The sequence below is a fragment of the Eleutherodactylus coqui genome, unplaced genomic scaffold (assembly GCF_035609145.1).
Source record: "Eleutherodactylus coqui strain aEleCoq1 unplaced genomic scaffold, aEleCoq1.hap1 HAP1_SCAFFOLD_211, whole genome shotgun sequence".
Lineage (NCBI taxonomy): Eukaryota > Metazoa > Chordata > Amphibia > Anura > Eleutherodactylidae > Eleutherodactylus > Eleutherodactylus coqui.
The window spans coordinates 158,458-178,488 of record NW_027102611.1 but is presented as its reverse complement, the minus strand read 5'-3'; the positions used below and the strand labels follow the sequence as shown (position 1 = coordinate 178,488).

The following is a 20,031-nucleotide window of genomic DNA, read 5'->3' as shown; positions in this document are numbered from 1 at the left end:
CCCGCTATCAGTTATATTATACAGCAGTGACATCACCGCTCTCCAGCTATCAGTTATATTATACAGCAGTGACATCACCGCTCTCCAGCTATCAGTTATATTATACAGCAGTGACATCACCACTCTACTGCTATCAGTTATATTATACAGTAGTGACATCACCGCTCTCCCGCTATCAGTTATATTATACAGCAGTGACATCACCGCTCTCCAGCTATCAGTTATATTATACAGCAGTGACATCACCGCTCTCCAGCTATCAGTTATATTATACAGCAGTGACATCACCGCTCTCCAGCTATCAGTTATATTATACAGCAGTGACATCACCGCTCTCCAGCTATCAGTTATATTATACAGCAGTGACATCACCGCTCTCCAGCTATCAGTTATATTATACAGCAGTGACATCACCGCTCTCCAGCTATCAGTTATATTATACAGCAGTGACATCACCGCTCTCCAGCTATCAGTTATATTATACAGCAGTGACATCACCGCTCTCCAGCTATCAGTTATATTATACAGCAGTGACATCACCGCTCTCCAGCTATCAGTTATATTATACAGCAGTGACATCACCGCTCTCCAGCTATCAGTTATATTATACAGCAGTGACATCACCGCTCTCCCGCTATCAGTTATATTATACAGCAGTGACATCACCGCTCTCCCGCTATCAGTTATATTATACAGCAGTGACATCACCGCTCTCCAGCTATCAGTTATATTATACAGCAGTGACATCACCGCTCTCCAGCTATCAGTTATATTATACAGCAGTGACATCACCGCTCTCCAGCTATCAGTTATATTATACAGCAGTGACATCACCGCTCTCCAGCTATCAGTTATATTATACAGCAGTGACATCACCGCTCTCCAGCTATCAGTTATATTATACAGCAGTGACATCACCGCTCTCCAGCTATCAGTTATATTATACAGCAGTGACATCACCGCTCTCCAGCTATCAGTTATATTATACAGCAGTGACATCACCGCTCTCCAGCTATCAGTTATATTATACAGCAGTGACATCACCGCTCTCCCGCTATCAGTTATATTATACAGCAGTGACATCACCGCTCTCCCGCTATCAGTTATATTATACAGCAGTGACATCACAGCTATCAGTTATATTATACAGCAGTGACGTCACCGCTCTACTGCTATCAGTTATATTATACAGCAGTGACATCACCGCTCTCCCGCTATCAGTTATATTATACAGCAGTAACATCACCGTTCTCCCGCTATCAGTTATATTATACAGCAGTGACATCACCGCTCTCCCGCTATCAGTTATATTATACAGCAGTAACATCACCGTTCTCCCGCTATCAGTTATATTATACAGCAGTGACATCACCGCTCTCCCGCTATCAGTTATATTATACAGCAGTGACATCACCGCTCTCCCGCTATCAGTTATATTATACAGTAGTGACATCACCACTCTCCCGCTATCAGTTATATTATACAGCAGTGACGTCACCGCTCTACTGCTATCAGTTATATTATACAGCAGTGACATCACCGCTCTCCAGCTATCAGTTATATTATACAGCAGTGACGTCACCGCTCTACTGCTATCAGTTATATTATACAGCAGTGACATCACCGCTCTCCCGCTATCAGTTATATTATACAGCAGTAACATCACCGTTCTCCCGCTATCAGTTATATTATACAGCAGTGACATCACCGCTCTCCCGCTATCAGTTATATTATACAGCAGTAACATCACCGTTCTCCCGCTATCAGTTATATTATACAGCAGTGACATCACCGCTCTCCCGCTATCAGTTATATTATACAGCAGTGACATCACCGCTCTCCCGCTATCAGTTATATTATACAGTAGTGACATCACCACTCTCCCGCTATCAGTTATATTATACAGCAGTGACGTCACCGCTCTACTGCTATCAGTTATATTATACAGCAGTGACATCACCGCTCTCCGGCTATCAGTTATATTATACGGCAATGACATCACCGCTCTCCAGCTATCAGTTATATTATACAGCAGTGACATCACCGCTCTCCAGCTATCAGTTATACAGCAGTGACATCACCGCTCTCCAGCTATCAGTTATATTATATAGCAGTGACATCACGGCTCTCCAGCTATCAGTTATATTATACAGCAGTGACATCACCGCTGTCCAGCTATCAGTTATATTATACAGCAGTGACATCACCGCTCTCCAGCTATCAGTTATATTATACAGCAGTGACATCACCGCTCTCCCGCTATCAGTTATATTATACAGCAGTGACATCACCGCTCTCCCGCTATCAGTTATATTATACAGCAGTGACATCACCGCTATCAGTTATATTATACAGCAGTGACGTCACCGCTCTCCAGCTATCAGTTATATTATACAGCAGTGACGTCACCGCTCTACTGCTATCAGTTATATTATACAGCAGTGACATCACCGCTCTCCCGCTATCAGTTATATTATACAGCAGTGACATCACCGCTCTCCAGCTATCAGTTATATTATACAGCAGTGACATCACCGCTCTCCAGCTATCAGTTATATTATACAGCAGTGACATCACCGCTCTCCAGCTATCAGTTATATTATACAGCAGTGACATCACCGCTCTCCAGCTATCAGTTATATTATACAGCAGTGACATCACGGCTCTACTGCTATCAGTTATATTATACAGCAGTGACATCACCGCTCTCCCGCTATCAGTTATATTATACAGCAGTGACATCACCGCTCTCCCGCTATCAGTTATATTATACAGTAGTGACATCACCACTCTCCCGCTATCAGTTATATTATACAGCAGTGACATCACCGCTCTCCCGCTATCAGTTATATTATACAGCAGTGACATCACCGCTCTCCAGCTATCAGTTATATTATATAGCAGTGACATCACGGCTCTCCAGCTATCAGTTATATTATACAGCAGTGACATCACCGCTGTCCAGCTATCAGTTATATTATACAGCAGTGACATCACCGCTCTCCCGCTATCAGTTATATTATACAGCAGTGACATCACCGCTCTCCCGCTATCAGTTATATTATACAGCAGTGACATCACCGCTCTCCAGCTATCAGTTATATTATACGGCAGTGACATCACCGCTCTCCCGCTATGTTATATTATACAGCAGTGACATCACCGCTCTCCAGCTATCAGTTATATTATACAGTAGTGACATCACCGCTATCAGTTATATTATACGGCAGTGACATCACCGCTCTCCCGCTATCAGTTATATTATACAGCAGTGACATCACCGCTCTCCCGCTATCAGTTATATTATACAGCAGTGACATCACCGCTCTCCAGCTATCAGATATATTATACAGCAGTGACATCACCGCTCTCCCGCTATCAGTTATATTATACAGCAGTGACATCACCGCTCTCCCGCTATCAGATATATTATACAGCAGTGACATCACCGCTCTACTGCTATCAGTTATATTATACAGCAGTGACATCACCGCTCTCCAGCTATCAGTTATACGGCAGTGACATCACCGCTCTCCAGCTATCAGTTATATTATACGGCAGTGACATCACCGCTCTCCCGCTATCAGTTATATTATACAGCAGTGACATCACCGCTCTCCCGCTATCAGTTATATTATACAGTAGTGACATCACCACTCTCCCGCTATCAGTTATATTATACAGCAGTGACATCACCGCTCTCCCGCTATCAGTTATATTATACAGCAGTGACATCACCGCTCTCCAGCTATCAGTTATATTATATAGCAGTGACATCACGGCTCTCCAGCTATCAGTTATATTATACAGCAGTGACATCACCGCTGTCCAGCTATCAGTTATATTATACAGCAGTGACATCACCACTCTCCCGCTATCAGTTATATTATACGGCAGTGACATCACCGCTCTCCAGCTATCAGTTATATTATATAGCAGTGACATCACGGCTCTCCAGCTATCAGTTATATTATACAGCAGTGACATCACCGCTGTCCAGCTATCAGTTATATTATACAGCAGTGACATCACCACTCTCCAGCTATCAGTTATATTATACGGCAGTGACATCACTGCTCTCCAGCTATCAGTTATATTATACAGCAGTGACATCACCGCTCTCCAGCTATCAGTTATATTATACAGCAGTGACATCACCGCTCTCCAGCTATCAGTTATATTATACAGCAGTGACATCACCGCTCTCCCGCTATCAGTTATATTATACAGCAATGACATCACCGCTCTCCAGCTATCAGTTATATTATACAGCAGTGACATCACCGCTCTCCAGCTATCAGTTATATTATGCAGTAGTGACATCACCGCTCTACTGCTATCAGTTATATTATACAGCAGTGACATCACCGCTCTCCCGCTATCAGTTATATTATACAGCAGTAACATCACCGTTCTCCCGCTATCAGTTATATTATACAGCAGTGACATCACCGCTCTCCAGCTATCAGTTATATTATACAGCAGTGACCTCACCGCTCTCCAGCTATCAGTTATATTATACAGCAGTGACATCACCACTCTCCCGCTATCAGTTATATTATACAGCAGTGACATCACCGCTCTCCAGCTATCAGTTATATTATACAGCAGTGACATCACCGCTCTCCAGCTATCAGTTATATTATACAGCAGTGACATCACCACTCTACTGCTATCAGTTATATTATACAGTAGTGACATCACCGCTCTCCCGCTATCAGTTATATTATACAGCAGTGACATCACCGCTCTCCAGCTATCAGTTATATTATACAGCAGTGACATCACCGCTCTCCAGCTATCAGTTATATTATACAGCAGTGACATCACCGCTCTCCAGCTATCAGTTATATTATACAGCAGTGACATCACCGCTCTCCAGCTATCAGTTATATTATACAGCAGTGACATCACCGCTCTCCAGCTATCAGTTATATTATACAGCAGTGACATCACCGCTCTCCAGCTATCAGTTATATTATACAGCAGTGACATCACCGCTCTCCAGCTATCAGTTATATTATACAGCAGTGACATCACCGCTCTCCAGCTATCAGTTATATTATACAGCAGTGACATCACCGCTCTCCAGCTATCAGTTATATTATACAGCAGTGACATCACCGCTCTCCAGCTATCAGTTATATTATACAGCAGTGACATCACCGCTCTCCCGCTATCAGTTATATTATACAGCAGTGACATCACCGCTCTCCCGCTATCAGTTATATTATACAGCAGTGACATCACCGCTATCAGTTATATTATACAGCAGTGACATCACCGCTCTCCAGCTATCAGTTATATTATACAGCAGTGACATCACGGCTCTCCCGCTATCAGTTATATTATACAGCAGTGACATCACCGCTCTCCAGCTATCAGTTATATTATACAGCAGTGACATCACGGCTCTCCCGCTATCAGATATATTATACAGCAGTGACGTCACCGCTCTACTGCTATCAGTTATATTATACAGCAGTGACATCACCGCTCTCCCGCTATCAGTTATATTATACAGCAGTAACATCACCGTTCTCCCGCTATCAGTTATATTATACAGCAGTGACATCACCGCTCTCCCGCTATCAGTTATATTATACAGCAGTAACATCACCGTTCTCCCGCTATCAGTTATATTATACAGCAGTGACATCACCGCTCTCCCGCTATCAGTTATATTATACAGCAGTGACATCACCGCTCTCCCGCTATCAGTTATATTATACAGTAGTGACATCACCACTCTCCCGCTATCAGTTATATTATACAGCAGTGACGTCACCGCTCTACTGCTATCAGTTATATTATACAGCAGTGACATCACCGCTCTCCGGCTATCAGTTATATTATACGGCAATGACATCACCGCTCTCCAGCTATCAGTTATATTATACAGCAGTGACATCACCGCTCTCCAGCTATCAGTTATACAGCAGTGACATCACCGCTCTCCAGCTATCAGTTATATTATATAGCAGTGACATCACGGCTCTCCAGCTATCAGTTATATTATACAGCAGTGACATCACCGCTGTCCAGCTATCAGTTATATTATACAGCAGTGACATCACCGCTCTCCCGCTATCAGTTATATTATACAGCAGTGACATCACCGCTCCCCAGCTATGTTATATTATACAGCAGTGACATCACCGCTCTCCAGCTATCAGTTATATTATACAGCAGTGACATCACCGCTCTCCCGCTATGTTATATTATACAGCAGTGACATCACCGCTCTCCAGCTATCAGTTATATTATACAGTAGTGACATCACCGCTATCAGTTATATTATACGGCAGTGACATCACCGCTCTCCCGCTATCAGTTATAATATACAGCAGTGACATCACCGCTCTCCCGCTATCAGTTATATTATACAGCAGTGACATCACCGCTCTCCAGCTATCAGATATATTATACAGCAGTGACATCAGCGCTCTCCCGCTATCAGTTATATTATACAGCAGTGACATCACCGCTCTCCCGCTATCAGATATATTATACAGCAGTGACATCACCGCTCTCCCGCTATCAGATATATTATACAGCAGTGACATCACCGCTCTACTGCTATCAGTTATATTATACAGCAGTGACATCACCGCTCTCCAGCTATCAGTTATATTATACAGCAGTGACATCACCGCTCTCCAGCTATCAGTTATATTATACAGCAGTGACATCACCGCTCTCCAGCTATCAGTTATATTATACGGCAGTGACATCACCGCTCTCCCGCTATCAGTTATATTATACAGCAGTGACGTCACCGCTCTCCCGCTATCAGTTATATTATACAGCAGTGACATCACCGCTCTCCAGCTATCAGTTATATTATACAGCAGTGACATCACCGCTCACCAGCTATCAGTTATATTATATAGCAGTGACATCACGGCTCTCCAGCTATCAGTTATATTATACAGCAGTGACATCACCGCTGTCCAGCTATCAGTTATATTATACAGCAGTGACATCACCACTCTCCCGCTATCAGTTATATTATACAGCAGTGACATCACCGCTCTCCAGCTATCAGTTATATTATACAGCAGTGACATCACCGCTCTCCAGCTATCAGTTATATTATACAGCAGTGACATCACCGCTGTCCAGCTATCAGTTATATTATACAGCAGTGACATCACCACTCTCCCGCTATCAGTTATATTATACAGCAGTGACATCACCGCTCTCCAGCTATCAGTTATATTATACAGCAGTGACATCACCGCTCTCCAGCTATCAGTTATATTATACAGCAGTGACATCACCGCTCTCCCGCTATCAGTTATATTATACAGCAGTGACATCACCGCTCTCCCGCTATCAGTTATATTATACGGCAGTGACATCACCGCTCTCCCGCTATCAGTTATATTATACAGCAGTGACATCACCGCTCTCCCGCTATCAGTTATATTATACAGTAGTGACATCACCGCTCTCCCGCTATCAGTTATATTATACAGCAGTGACATCACCGCTCTCCAGCTATCAGTTATATTATACAGCAGTGACATCACCGCTCACCAGCTATCAGTTATATTATATAGCAGTGACATCACGGCTCTCCAGCTATCAGTTATATTATACAGCAGTGACATCACCGCTGTCCAGCTATCAGTTATATTATACAGCAGTGACATCACCACTCTCCCGCTATCAGTTATATTATACAGCAGTGACATCACCGCTCTCCAGCTATCAGTTATATTATACGGCAGTGACATCACCGCTCTCCAGCTATCAGTTATATTATACAGCAGTGACATCACCGCTCTCCAGCTATCAGTTATATTATACAGCAGTGACATCACCGCTCTCCCGCTATCAGTTATATTATACAGCAGTAACATCACCGTTCTCCCGCTATCAGTTATATTATACAGTAGTGACGTCACCGCTCTCCAGCTATCAGTTATATTATACAGCAAGGACATCACCGCTCTCCAGCTATCAGTTATATTATACAGCAGTGACATCACCGCTCTCCAGCTATCAGTTATACGGCAGTGACATCACCGCTCTCCAGCTATTAGTTATATTATACAGCAGTGACATCACCGCTCTCCAGCTATCAGTTATATTATACAGCAGTGACCTCACCGCTCTCCCGCTATCAGTTATATTATACAGCAGTAACATCACCGTTCTCCCGCTATCAGTTATATTATACAGCAGTGACATCACCGCTCTCCCGCTATCAGTTATATTATACAGTAGTAACATCACCGTTCTCCCGCTATCAGTTATATTATACAGCAGTGACATCACCGCTCTCCCGCTATCAGTTATATTATACAGCAATGACATCACGGCTCTCCAGCTATCAGTTATATTATACGGCAGTGACATCACCGCTCTCCGGCTATCAGTTATATTATACAGCAGTGACATCACCGCTCTCCCGCTATCAGTTATATTATACAGCAGTGACATCACCGCTCTCCAGCTATCAGTTATATTATACAGCAGTGACATCACCGCTCTCCAGCTATCAGTTATATTATACAGCAGTGACATCACCACTCTACTGCTATCAGTTATATTATACAGTAGTGACATCACCGCTCTCCAGCTATCAGTTATATTATACAGCAGTGACATCACCGCTCTCCAGCTATCAGTTATATTATACAGCAGTGACATCACCGCTCTCCAGCTATCAGTTATATTATACAGCAGTGACATCACCACTCTACTGCTATCAGTTATATTATACAGCAGTGACATCACCGCTCTCCCGCTATCAGTTATATTATACAGCAGTGACATCACCGCTCTCCAGCTATCAGTTATATTATACAGCAGTGACATCACCGCTCTCCAGCTATCAGTTATATTATACAGCAGTGACATCACCGCTCTCCAGCTATCAGTTATATTATACAGCAGTGACATCACCACTCTACTGCTATCAGTTATATTATACAGCAGTGACATCACCGCTCTCCAGATATCAGTTATATTATACAGCAGTGACATCACCGCTCTCCCGCTATCAGTTATATTATACAGCAGTGACATCACCGCTCTCCAGCTATCAGTTATATTATACAGCAGTGACATCACCGCTCTCCCGCTATCAGTTATATTATACAGCAGTGACATCACCGCTCTCCAGCTATCAGTTATATTATACAGCAGTGACATCACCACTCTACTGCTATCAGTTATATTATACAGCAGTGACATCACCGCTCTACTGCTATCAGTTATATTATACAGCAGTGACATCACCGCTCTCCAGCTATCAGTTATATTATACAGCAGTGACATCACCGCTCTCCCGCTATCAGTTATATTATACAGCAGTGACATCACCGCTCTCCAGCTATCAGTTATATTATACAGCAGTGACATCACCGCTCTCCAGCTATCAGTTATATTATACAGCAGTGACATCACCGCTCTCCAGCTATCAGTTATATTATACAGCAGTGACATCACCGCTCTCCCGCTATCAGTTATATTATACGGCAGTGACATCACCGCTCTCCCGCTATCAGTTATATTATACAGCAGTGACATCACCGCTCTCCCGCTATCAGTTATATTATACAGTAGTGACATCACCGCTCTCCCGCTATCAGTTATATTATACAGCAGTGACATCACCGCTCTCCAGCTATCAGTTATATTATACAGCAGTGACATCACCGCTCTCCAGCTATCAGTTATATTATACAGCAGTGACATCACCGCTGTCCAGCTATCAGTTATATTATACAGCAGTGACATCACCACTCTCCCGCTATCAGTTATATTATACAGCAGTGACATCACCGCTCTCCAGCTATCAGTTATATTATACAGCAGTGACATCACCGCTCTCCAGCTATCAGTTATATTATACAGCAGTGACATCACCGCTCTCCCGCTATCAGTTATATTATACAGCAATGACATCACCGCTCTCCAGCTATCAGTTATACGGCAGTGACATCACCGCTCTCCCGCTATCAGTTATATTATACAGCAGTAACATCACCGTTCTCCCGCTATCAGTTATATTATACAGTAGTGACCTCACCGCTCTCCAGCTATCAGTTATATTATACAGCAAGGACATCACCGCTCTCCAGCTATCAGTTATATTATACAGCAGTGACATCACCGCTCTCCAGCTATCAGTTATACGGCAGTGACATCACCGCTCTCCAGCTATTAGTTATATTATACAGCAGTGACATCACCGCTCTCCAGCTATCAGTTATATTATACAGCAGTGACCTCACCGCTCTCCCGCTATCAGTTATATTATACAGCAGTAACATCACCGTTCTCCCGCTATCAGTTATATTATACGGCAGTGACATCACCGCTCTCCCGCTATCAGTTATATTATACAGTAGTAACATCACCGTTCTCCCGCTATCAGTTATATTATACAGCAGTGACATCACCGCTCTCCCGCTATCAGTTATATTATACAGCAATGACATCACGGCTCTCCAGCTATCAGTTATATTATACGGCAGTGACATCACCGCTCTCCGGCTATCAGTTATATTATACAGCAGTGACATCACCGCTCTCCAGCTATCAGTTATATTATACAGCAGTGACATCACCGCTCTCCAGCTATCAGTTATATTATACAGCAGTGACATCACCGCTCTCCAGCTATGAGTTATATTATACAGCAGTGACATCACCGCTCTCCCGCTATCAGTTATATTATACAGCAGTGACATCACCGCTCTCCAGCTATCAGTTATATTATACAGCAGTGACATCACCACTCTACTGCTATCAGTTATATTATACAGCAGTGACATCACCGCTCTCCCGCTATCAGTTATATTATACAGCAGTGACATCACCGCTCTCCAGCTATCAGTTATATTATACAGCAGTGACATCACCGCTCTCCAGCTATCAGTTATATTATACAGCAGTGACATCACCACTCTACTGCTATCAGTTATATTATACAGCAGTGACATCACCGCTCTCCAGATATCAGTTATATTATACAGCAGTGACATCACCACTCTACTGCTATCAGTTATATTATACAGCAGTGACATCACCGCTCTCCCGCTATCAGTTATATTATACAGCAGTGACATCACCGCTCTCCAGCTATCAGATATATTATACAGCAGTGACATCAGCGCTCTCCCGCTATCAGTTATATTATACAGCAGTGACATCACCGCTCTCCCGCTATCAGATATATTATACAGCAGTGACATCACCGCTCTCCAGCTATCAGTTATATTATACAGCAGTGACATCACCGCTCTCCCGCTATCAGTTATATTATACAGCAGTGACATCACCGCTCTCCAGCTATCAGTTATATTATACAGCAGTGACATCACCGCTCTCCCGCTATCAGTTATATTATACAGCAGTGACATCACCGCTCTCCAGCTATCAGTTATATTATACAGCAGTGACATCACCACTCTACTGCTATCAGTTATATTATACAGCAGTGACATCACCGCTCTACTGCTATCAGTTATATTATACAGCAGTGACATCACCGCTCTCCAGCTATCAGTTATATTATACAGCAGTGACATCACCGCTCTCCCGCTATCAGTTATATTATACAGCAGTGACATCACCGCTCTCCAGCTATCAGTTATATTATACAGCAGTGACATCACCGCTCTCCAGCTATCAGTTATATTATACAGCAGTGACATCACCGCTCTCCAGCTATCAGTTATATTATACAGCAGTGACATCACCGCTCTCCCGCTATCAGTTATATTATACGGCAGTGACATCACCGCTCTCCCGCTATCAGTTATATTATACAGCAGTGACATCACCGCTCTCCAGCTATCAGTTATATTATACAGCAGTGACATCACCGCTCTCCCGCTATCAGTTATATTATACAGTAGTGACATCACCGCTCTCCAGCTATCCGTTATATTATACAGCAGTGACATCACCGCTCTCCCGCTATCAGATATATTATACAGCAGTGACGTCACCGCTCTACTGCTATCAGTTATATTATACAGCAGTGACATCACCGCTCTCCCGCTATCAGTTATATTATACAGCAGTAACATCACCGTTCTCCCGCTATCAGTTATATTATACAGCAGTGACATCACCGCTCTCCCGCTATCAGTTATATTATACAGCAGTAACATCACCGTTCTCCCGCTATCAGTTATATTATACAGCAGTGACATCACCGCTCTCCCGCTATCAGTTATATTATACAGCAGTGACATCACCGCTCTCCCGCTATCAGTTATATTATACAGTAGTGACATCACCACTCTCCCGCTATCAGTTATATTATACAGCAGTGACGTCACCGCTCTACTGCTATCAGTTATATTATACAGCAGTGACATCACCGCTCTCCGGCTATCAGTTATATTATACGGCAATGACATCACCGCTCTCCAGCTATCAGTTATATTATACAGCAGTGACATCACCGCTCTCCAGCTATCAGTTATACAGCAGTGACATCACCGCTCTCCAGCTATCAGTTATATTATATAGCAGTGACATCACGGCTCTCCAGCTATCAGTTATATTATACAGCAGTGACATCACCGCTGTCCAGCTATCAGTTATATTATACAGCAGTGACATCACCGCTCTCCCGCTATCAGTTATATTATACAGCAGTGACATCACCGCTCCCCAGCTATGTTATATTATACAGCAGTGACATCACCGCTCTCCAGCTATCAGTTATATTATACAGCAGTGACATCACCGCTCTCCCGCTATGTTATATTATACAGCAGTGACATCACCGCTCTCCAGCTATCAGTTATATTATACAGTAGTGACATCACCGCTATCAGTTATATTATACGGCAGTGACATCACCGCTCTCCCGCTATCAGTTATAATATACAGCAGTGACATCACCGCTCTCCCGCTATCAGTTATATTATACAGCAGTGACATCACCGCTCTCCAGCTATCAGATATATTATACAGCAGTGACATCAGCGCTCTCCCGCTATCAGTTATATTATACAGCAGTGACATCACCGCTCTCCCGCTATCAGATATATTATACAGCAGTGACATCACCGCTCTCCCGCTATCAGATATATTATACAGCAGTGACATCACCGCTCTACTGCTATCAGTTATATTATACAGCAGTGACATCACCGCTCTCCAGCTATCAGTTATATTATACAGCAGTGACATCACCGCTCTCCAGCTATCAGTTATATTATACAGCAGTGACATCACCGCTCTCCAGCTATCAGTTATATTATACGGCAGTGACATCACCGCTCTCCCGCTATCAGTTATATTATACAGCAGTGACATCACCGCTCTCCCGCTATCAGTTATATTATACAGTAGTGACATCACCGCTCTCCCGCTATCAGTTATATTATACAGCAGTGACATCACCGCTCTCCAGCTATCAGTTATATTATACAGCAGTGACATCACCGCTCACCAGCTATCAGTTATATTATACAGCAGTGACATCACCGCTCTCCAGCTATTAGTTATATTATACAGCAGTGACATCACCGTTCTCCCGCTATCAGTTATATTATACAGCAGTGACATCACGGCTCTCCAGCTATCAGTTATATTATACAGCAGTGACATCACCGCTGTCCAGCTATCAGTTATATTATACAGCAGTGACATCACCACTCTCCCGCTATCAGTTATATTATACAGCAGTGACATCACCGCTCTCCAGCTATCAGTTATATTATACAGCAGTGACATCACCGCTCTCCAGCTATCAGTTATATTATACAGCAGTGACATCACCGCTGTCCAGCTATCAGTTATATTATACAGCAGTGACATCACCACTCTCCCGCTATCAGTTATATTATACAGCAGTGACATCACCGCTCTCCAGCTATCAGTTATATTATACAGCAGTGACATCACCGCTCTCCAGCTATCAGTTATATTATACAGCAGTGACATCACCGCTCTCCCGCTATCAGTTATATTATACAGCAGTGACATCACCGCTCTCCCGCTATCAGTTATATTATACGGCAGTGACATCACCGCTCTCCCGCTATCAGTTATATTATACAGCAGTGACATCACCGCTCTCCCGCTATCAGTTATATTATACAGTAGTGACATCACCGCTCTCCCGCTATCAGTTATATTATACAGCAGTGACATCACCGCTCTCCAGCTATCAGTTATATTATACAGCAGTGACATCACCGCTCACCAGCTATCAGTTATATTATATAGCAGTGACATCACGGCTCTCCAGCTATCAGTTATATTATACAGCAGTGACATCACCGCTGTCCAGCTATCAGTTATATTATACAGCAGTGACATCACCACTCTCCCGCTATCAGTTATATTATACAGCAGTGACATCACCGCTCTCCAGCTATCAGTTATATTATACGGCAGTGACATCACCGCTCTCCAGCTATCAGTTATATTATACAGCAGTGACATCACCGCTCTCCAGCTATCAGTTATATTATACAGCAGTGACATCACCGCTCTCCCGCTATCAGTTATATTATACAGCAGTAACATCACCGTTCTCCCGCTATCAGTTATATTATACAGTAGTGACGTCACCGCTCTACTGCTATCAGTTATATTATACAGCAGTGACATCACCGCTCTCCAGCTATCAGTTATATTATACAGCAGTGACATCACCGTTCTCCCGCTATCAGTTATATTATACAGTAGTGACGTCACCGCTCTACTGCTATCAGTTATATTATACAGCAGTGACATCACCGCTCTCCCGCTATCAGTTATATTATACAGCAGTGACATCACCGCTCTCCAGCTATCAGTTATATTATACAGCAGTGACATCACCGCTCTCCTGCTATCAGTTATACAGCAGTGACATCACTGCTCTCCCGCTATCAGTTATATTATACAGTAGTGACATCACCGCTCTCCAGCTATCAGTTATATTATACAGCAAGGACATCACCGCTCTCCAGCTATCAGTTATATTATACAGCAGTGACATCACCGCTCTCCAGCTATCAGTTATACGGCAGTGACATCACCGCTCTCCAGCTATTAGTTATATTATACAGCAGTGACATCACCGCTCTCCAGCTATCAGTTATATTATACAGCAGTGACCTCACCGCTCTCCCGCTATCAGTTATATTATACAGCAGTAACATCACCGTTCTCCCGCTATCAGTTATATTATACAGCAGTGACATCACCGCTCTCCCGCTATCAGTTATATTATACAGTAGTAACATCACCGTTCTCCCGCTATCAGTTATATTATACAGCAGTGACATCACGGCTCTCCAGCTATCAGTTATATTATACAGCAGTGACATCACCGCTCTCCCGCTATCAGTTATATTATACAGCAGTGACATCACCGCTCTCCCGCTATCAGTTATATTATACAGCAATGACATCACGGCTCTCCAGCTATCAGTTATATTATACGGCAGTGACATCACCGCTCTCCGGCTATCAGTTATATTATACAGCAGTGACATCACCGCTCTCCCGCTATCAGTTATATTATACAGCAGTGACATCACCGCTCTCCAGCTATCAGTTATATTATACAGCAGTGACATCACCGCTCTCCAGCTATCAGTTATATTATACAGCAGTGACATCACCACTCTACTGCTATCAGTTATATTATACAGCAGTGACATCACCGCTCTCAGTTATATTATACAGCAGTGACATCACCGCTCTCCAGCTATCAGTTATATTATACAGCAGTGACATCACCGCTCTCCAGCTATCAGTTATATTATACAGCAGTGACATCACCGCTCTCCAGCTATCAGTTATATTATACAGCAGTGACATCACCGCTCTCCAGCTATCAGTTATATTATACAGCAGTGACATCACCGCTCTCCAGCTATCAGTTATATTATACAGCAGTGACATCACCGCTCTCCAGCTATCAGTTATATTATACAGCAGTGACATCACCACTCTACTGCTATCAGTTATATTATACAGCAGTGACATCACCGCTCTCCCGCTATCAGTTATATTATACAGCAGTGACATCACCGCTCTCCAGCTATCAGTTATATTATACAGCAGTGACATCACCGCTCTCCAGCTATCAGTTATATTATACAGCAGTGACATCACCACTCTACTGCTATCAGTTATATTATACAGCAGTGACATCACCGCTCTCCAGATATCAGTTATATTATACAGCAGTGACATCACCACTCTACTGCTATCAGTTATATTATACAGCAGTGACATCACCGCTCTCCCGCTATCAGTTATATTATACAGCAGTGACATCACCGCTCTCCAGCTATCAGTTATATTATACAGCAGTGACATCACCGCTCTCCCGCTATCAGTTATATTATACAGCAGTGACATCACCGCTCTCCAGCTATCAGTTATATTATACAGCAGTGACATCACCACTCTACTGCTATCAGTTATATTATACAGCAGTGACATCACCGCTCTACTGCTATCAGTTATATTATACAGCAGTGACATCACCGCTCTCCAGCTATCAGTTATATTATACAGCAGTGACATCACCGCTCTCCCGCTATCAGTTATATTATACAGCAGTGACATCACCGCTCTCCAGCTATCAGTTATATTATACAGCAGTGACATCACCGCTCTCCAGCTATCAGTTATATTATACAGCAGTGACATCACCGCTCTCCAGCTATCAGTTATATTATACAGCAGTGACATCACCGCTCTCCCGCTATCAGTTATATTATACGGCAGTGACATCACCGCTCTCCCGCTATCAGTTATATTATACAGCAGTGACATCACCGCTCTCCAGCTATCAGTTATATTATACAGCAGTGACATCACCGCTCTCCCGCTATCAGTTATATTATACAGTAGTGACATCACCGCTCTCCAGCTATCCGTTATATTATACAGCAGTGACATCACCGCTCTCCCGCTATCAGTTATATTATACAACAGTGACATCACCGCTCTCCCGCTATCAGTTATATTATACAGCAGTGACATCACCGCTCTCCAGCTATCAGTTATATTATACAGCAGTGACATCACCGCTCTCCCGCTATCAGTTATATTATACAGCAGTGACATCACCGCTGTCCAGCTATCAGTTATATTATACAGCAGTGACATCACCGCTCTCCCGCTATCAGTTATATTATACAGCAGTGACATAACCGCTCTCCCGCTATCAGTTATATTATACAGCAGTGACATCACTGCTCTCCCGCTATCAGTTATATTATACAGCAGTGACATCACCGCTCTCCCGCTATCAGTTATATTATACAGCAATGACATCACGGCTCTCCCGCTATCAGTTATATTATACGGCAGTGACATCACCGCTCTCCAGCTATCAGTTATATTATACAGCAGTGACATCACCGCTCTCCAGCTATCAGTTATATTATACAGCAGTGACATCACCGCTCTCCAGCTATCAGTTATACAGCAGTGACATCACCGCTCTCCTGCTATCAGTTATATTATACAGCAGTGACATCACCGCTCTCCTGCTATCAGTTATATTATACGGCAGTGACATCACGGCTCTCCTGCTATCAGTTATACAGCAGTGACATCACTGCTCTCCCGCTATCAGTTATATTATACGGCAGTGACATCACCGCTCTCCAGCTATCAGTTATATTATACAGCAGTGACATCACCGCTCTCCAGCTATCAGTTATATTATACAGCAGTGACATCACCGCTCTCCTGCTATCAGTTATACAGCAGTGACATCACCGCTCTCCCGCTATCAGTTATATTATACAGCAGTGACATCACCGCTCTCCCGCTATCAGTTATACAGCAGTGACATCACCGCTCTACGCCCCCCCAGCCGGACCCATTTCCATTAGTGCCCCCACACAGTGATGCCGCCTCCTTAATGCTTCCCTATACAGAAATAGTGCTTCAAAAAATATCTAAATGATTCCCCTCCGGTGCCGACCAAATGCAGATGGTTCTGAGGGTCTCCTCCGGCAGCACACCTACCTGCGGGTGGCAGGGGTCCCGGGGCGTTGGAGGAGCAGAGAACCGACGGCTCCACACTGCTGTGCCCCCAGGAGTGTCCCTCCGGACCCGGCGACTTCCTGTGGATCTCCGCTGATACATTGTAACAGACTTGTGACCAGGAAGCTTCTTCAGCTTTAGTTTCATTCATTGACAGAAAGAAGAGATATTGGAAATGATGATGAACTGAAGCAAAAGGGCAAAGCCGCCACGGCCGGCCGCGGATGGAAGAAGCGCAATTGCATCAACTTCCCAAATGGCGCGCTCCTCTTCAGGAAAGGCCAAAATACGCCCGAAACTGAGGTGGCCTGCTGTGGGGTGCGACCAAACGCAGCCGTGGGCCCGCATCCGCCGCGGTGAGGCAGCTGAAGGCTCTCCGGTGCGGACGCTTCACGGACGGACGCAGCGAGGACGCCGATTGTGCTGCGGAAAAGGAATGCCACCCGATAGCGGCGGCCACTGACCTCCGCTAGGGGCACGGCGCCATCTAGTGGCAGCTTCTCCTCAACGCCCCCGCTGTGATCGGCGCTTCCAGGCGGGTTCAGGGCGTTGGTACATCTTCAGCGAGGCGCTTTGTGGCCACTTTTTGCTGTGATTTCTGTAATTTCTGCAGCTTTGTGTTTTGGTTCCCAGGAGGGCGTCCTGCTGCGCCCCGATGTAACCCGCCGCTCTTGTCTTCCAGCCCTCGGAGTGCGAGCAGTGCACCTGTGACCTGGATGGCATCGCCCGCTGCCTGGTAGCCGACTGTGCCCCCCCGCCATGTGTCAACCCGCTGTACGAGAAGGGAGAGTGCTGCCCCCGATGTAAAGACGGTCAGTGGGAGAGGAAGCGGGGGGCTTTAGGATGTGGGGCCCCGGGCCCTTACTAGTGTAATGCGCAATACAGACCAAACGAGAACGTGCGAACGGCCCGATGCAGCACTGCATGAACACGCCCACATGAGCCCATCGCCATCCACACGGCTGATATTATCTCATTACTGCGCATGGCATCATTGGCAGCGGGTGTTTGTGGGCGGAGCTACAAGGTAAAAGCTGTTGTGATGTCACTCAATTAAAAAAAAAAATTGCACCGTGTTCTAAAGCAGGGGGCCCCAACCTTTTTGGCACCAGGGAGCGGCTTCCAGCAAGACCATTTTTACAAGGCCCGGCAGGGTTGGCCGGGACATGGGCGGGGCTTTGGTTATATGGGGCGGGGCTATGAAGGGGGTTGGAGTTTAGTGCATTCTTATTTAATTATGACATTTAGAATGTCCTGCAGCACACACATAGGGCAGTATAATATATCCCCCCCCCCCCCCGGCACACACATAGGGCAGTATAATATATCCCCCCCCCCCCCCCGGCACACACATAGGGCAGTATAATATATCCCCCCCCCCCCCCCCGGCACACACATAGGGCAGTATATAATATATCCACCCCACCCCCCCCAGCACACACATAGGGCAGTATATAATATATCCCCCCCCCCCCCGGCACACACATAGGGCAGTATAATATATCCCCCCCCCCCCGGCACACACATAGGGCAGTATAATATATCCCCCCCCCCCCTCAGTATTAAGTAGCCCCCCCTAGCAATAAGCAGCCCCCACCCCTCAGTAATAAGCAGGTCTACCCCCTCCCCCCGTAATAGGCAGCCCCCCCTCAGTTATAAGCAGCCCCTCTCCCTGTAATAAGCAGCGCCTTCCGCTGTAATAAGTAGCCTCTCCCCCAGTAATAAGCAGGTCCCCTCCCAGTAATAAGCAGCCCCTTCCCCTGTAATAAGTAGCCCCCACCCCCCCAGTAATAAGCAGCCCCTTCCCCAGTAATGAGCAGGTCCCCTCCCAATAATAAGCAGGTCCCCCCCAGTAATAACCAGCCCCCCAGTAATAAGCAGCCCCCCAACCCATATACTTACCTCCTCCCTGCTGTCAGAGTTGCTCCCTCTCTGCTTGCCCTGACGTCAGTGTGCAGCCCAGAATGCTTCCTCCCCGAGTCCTCTCCTGCAGAACTAATGAGCAGGGGACTCGGGGAGGAGGATCCTGGCTGCACAGACGTC

General features: G+C 44.9%; 1 protein-coding gene across 1 annotated transcript in view; it reads left to right on the top strand.

Moving 5' to 3' along the window:
• LOC136605438 (von Willebrand factor C domain-containing protein 2-like) overlaps positions 1-20,031 on the top strand; it is a 36,951-nt gene that overhangs the window by 15,482 nt on the left and 1,438 nt on the right. Inside the window, exon 2 of the mRNA XM_066588949.1 lies at positions 18,671-18,800. Coding sequence (XP_066445046.1) covers positions 18,671-18,800 — 130 coding nt within the window. The remainder of the gene's footprint in view (positions 1-18,670; positions 18,801-20,031) is intronic.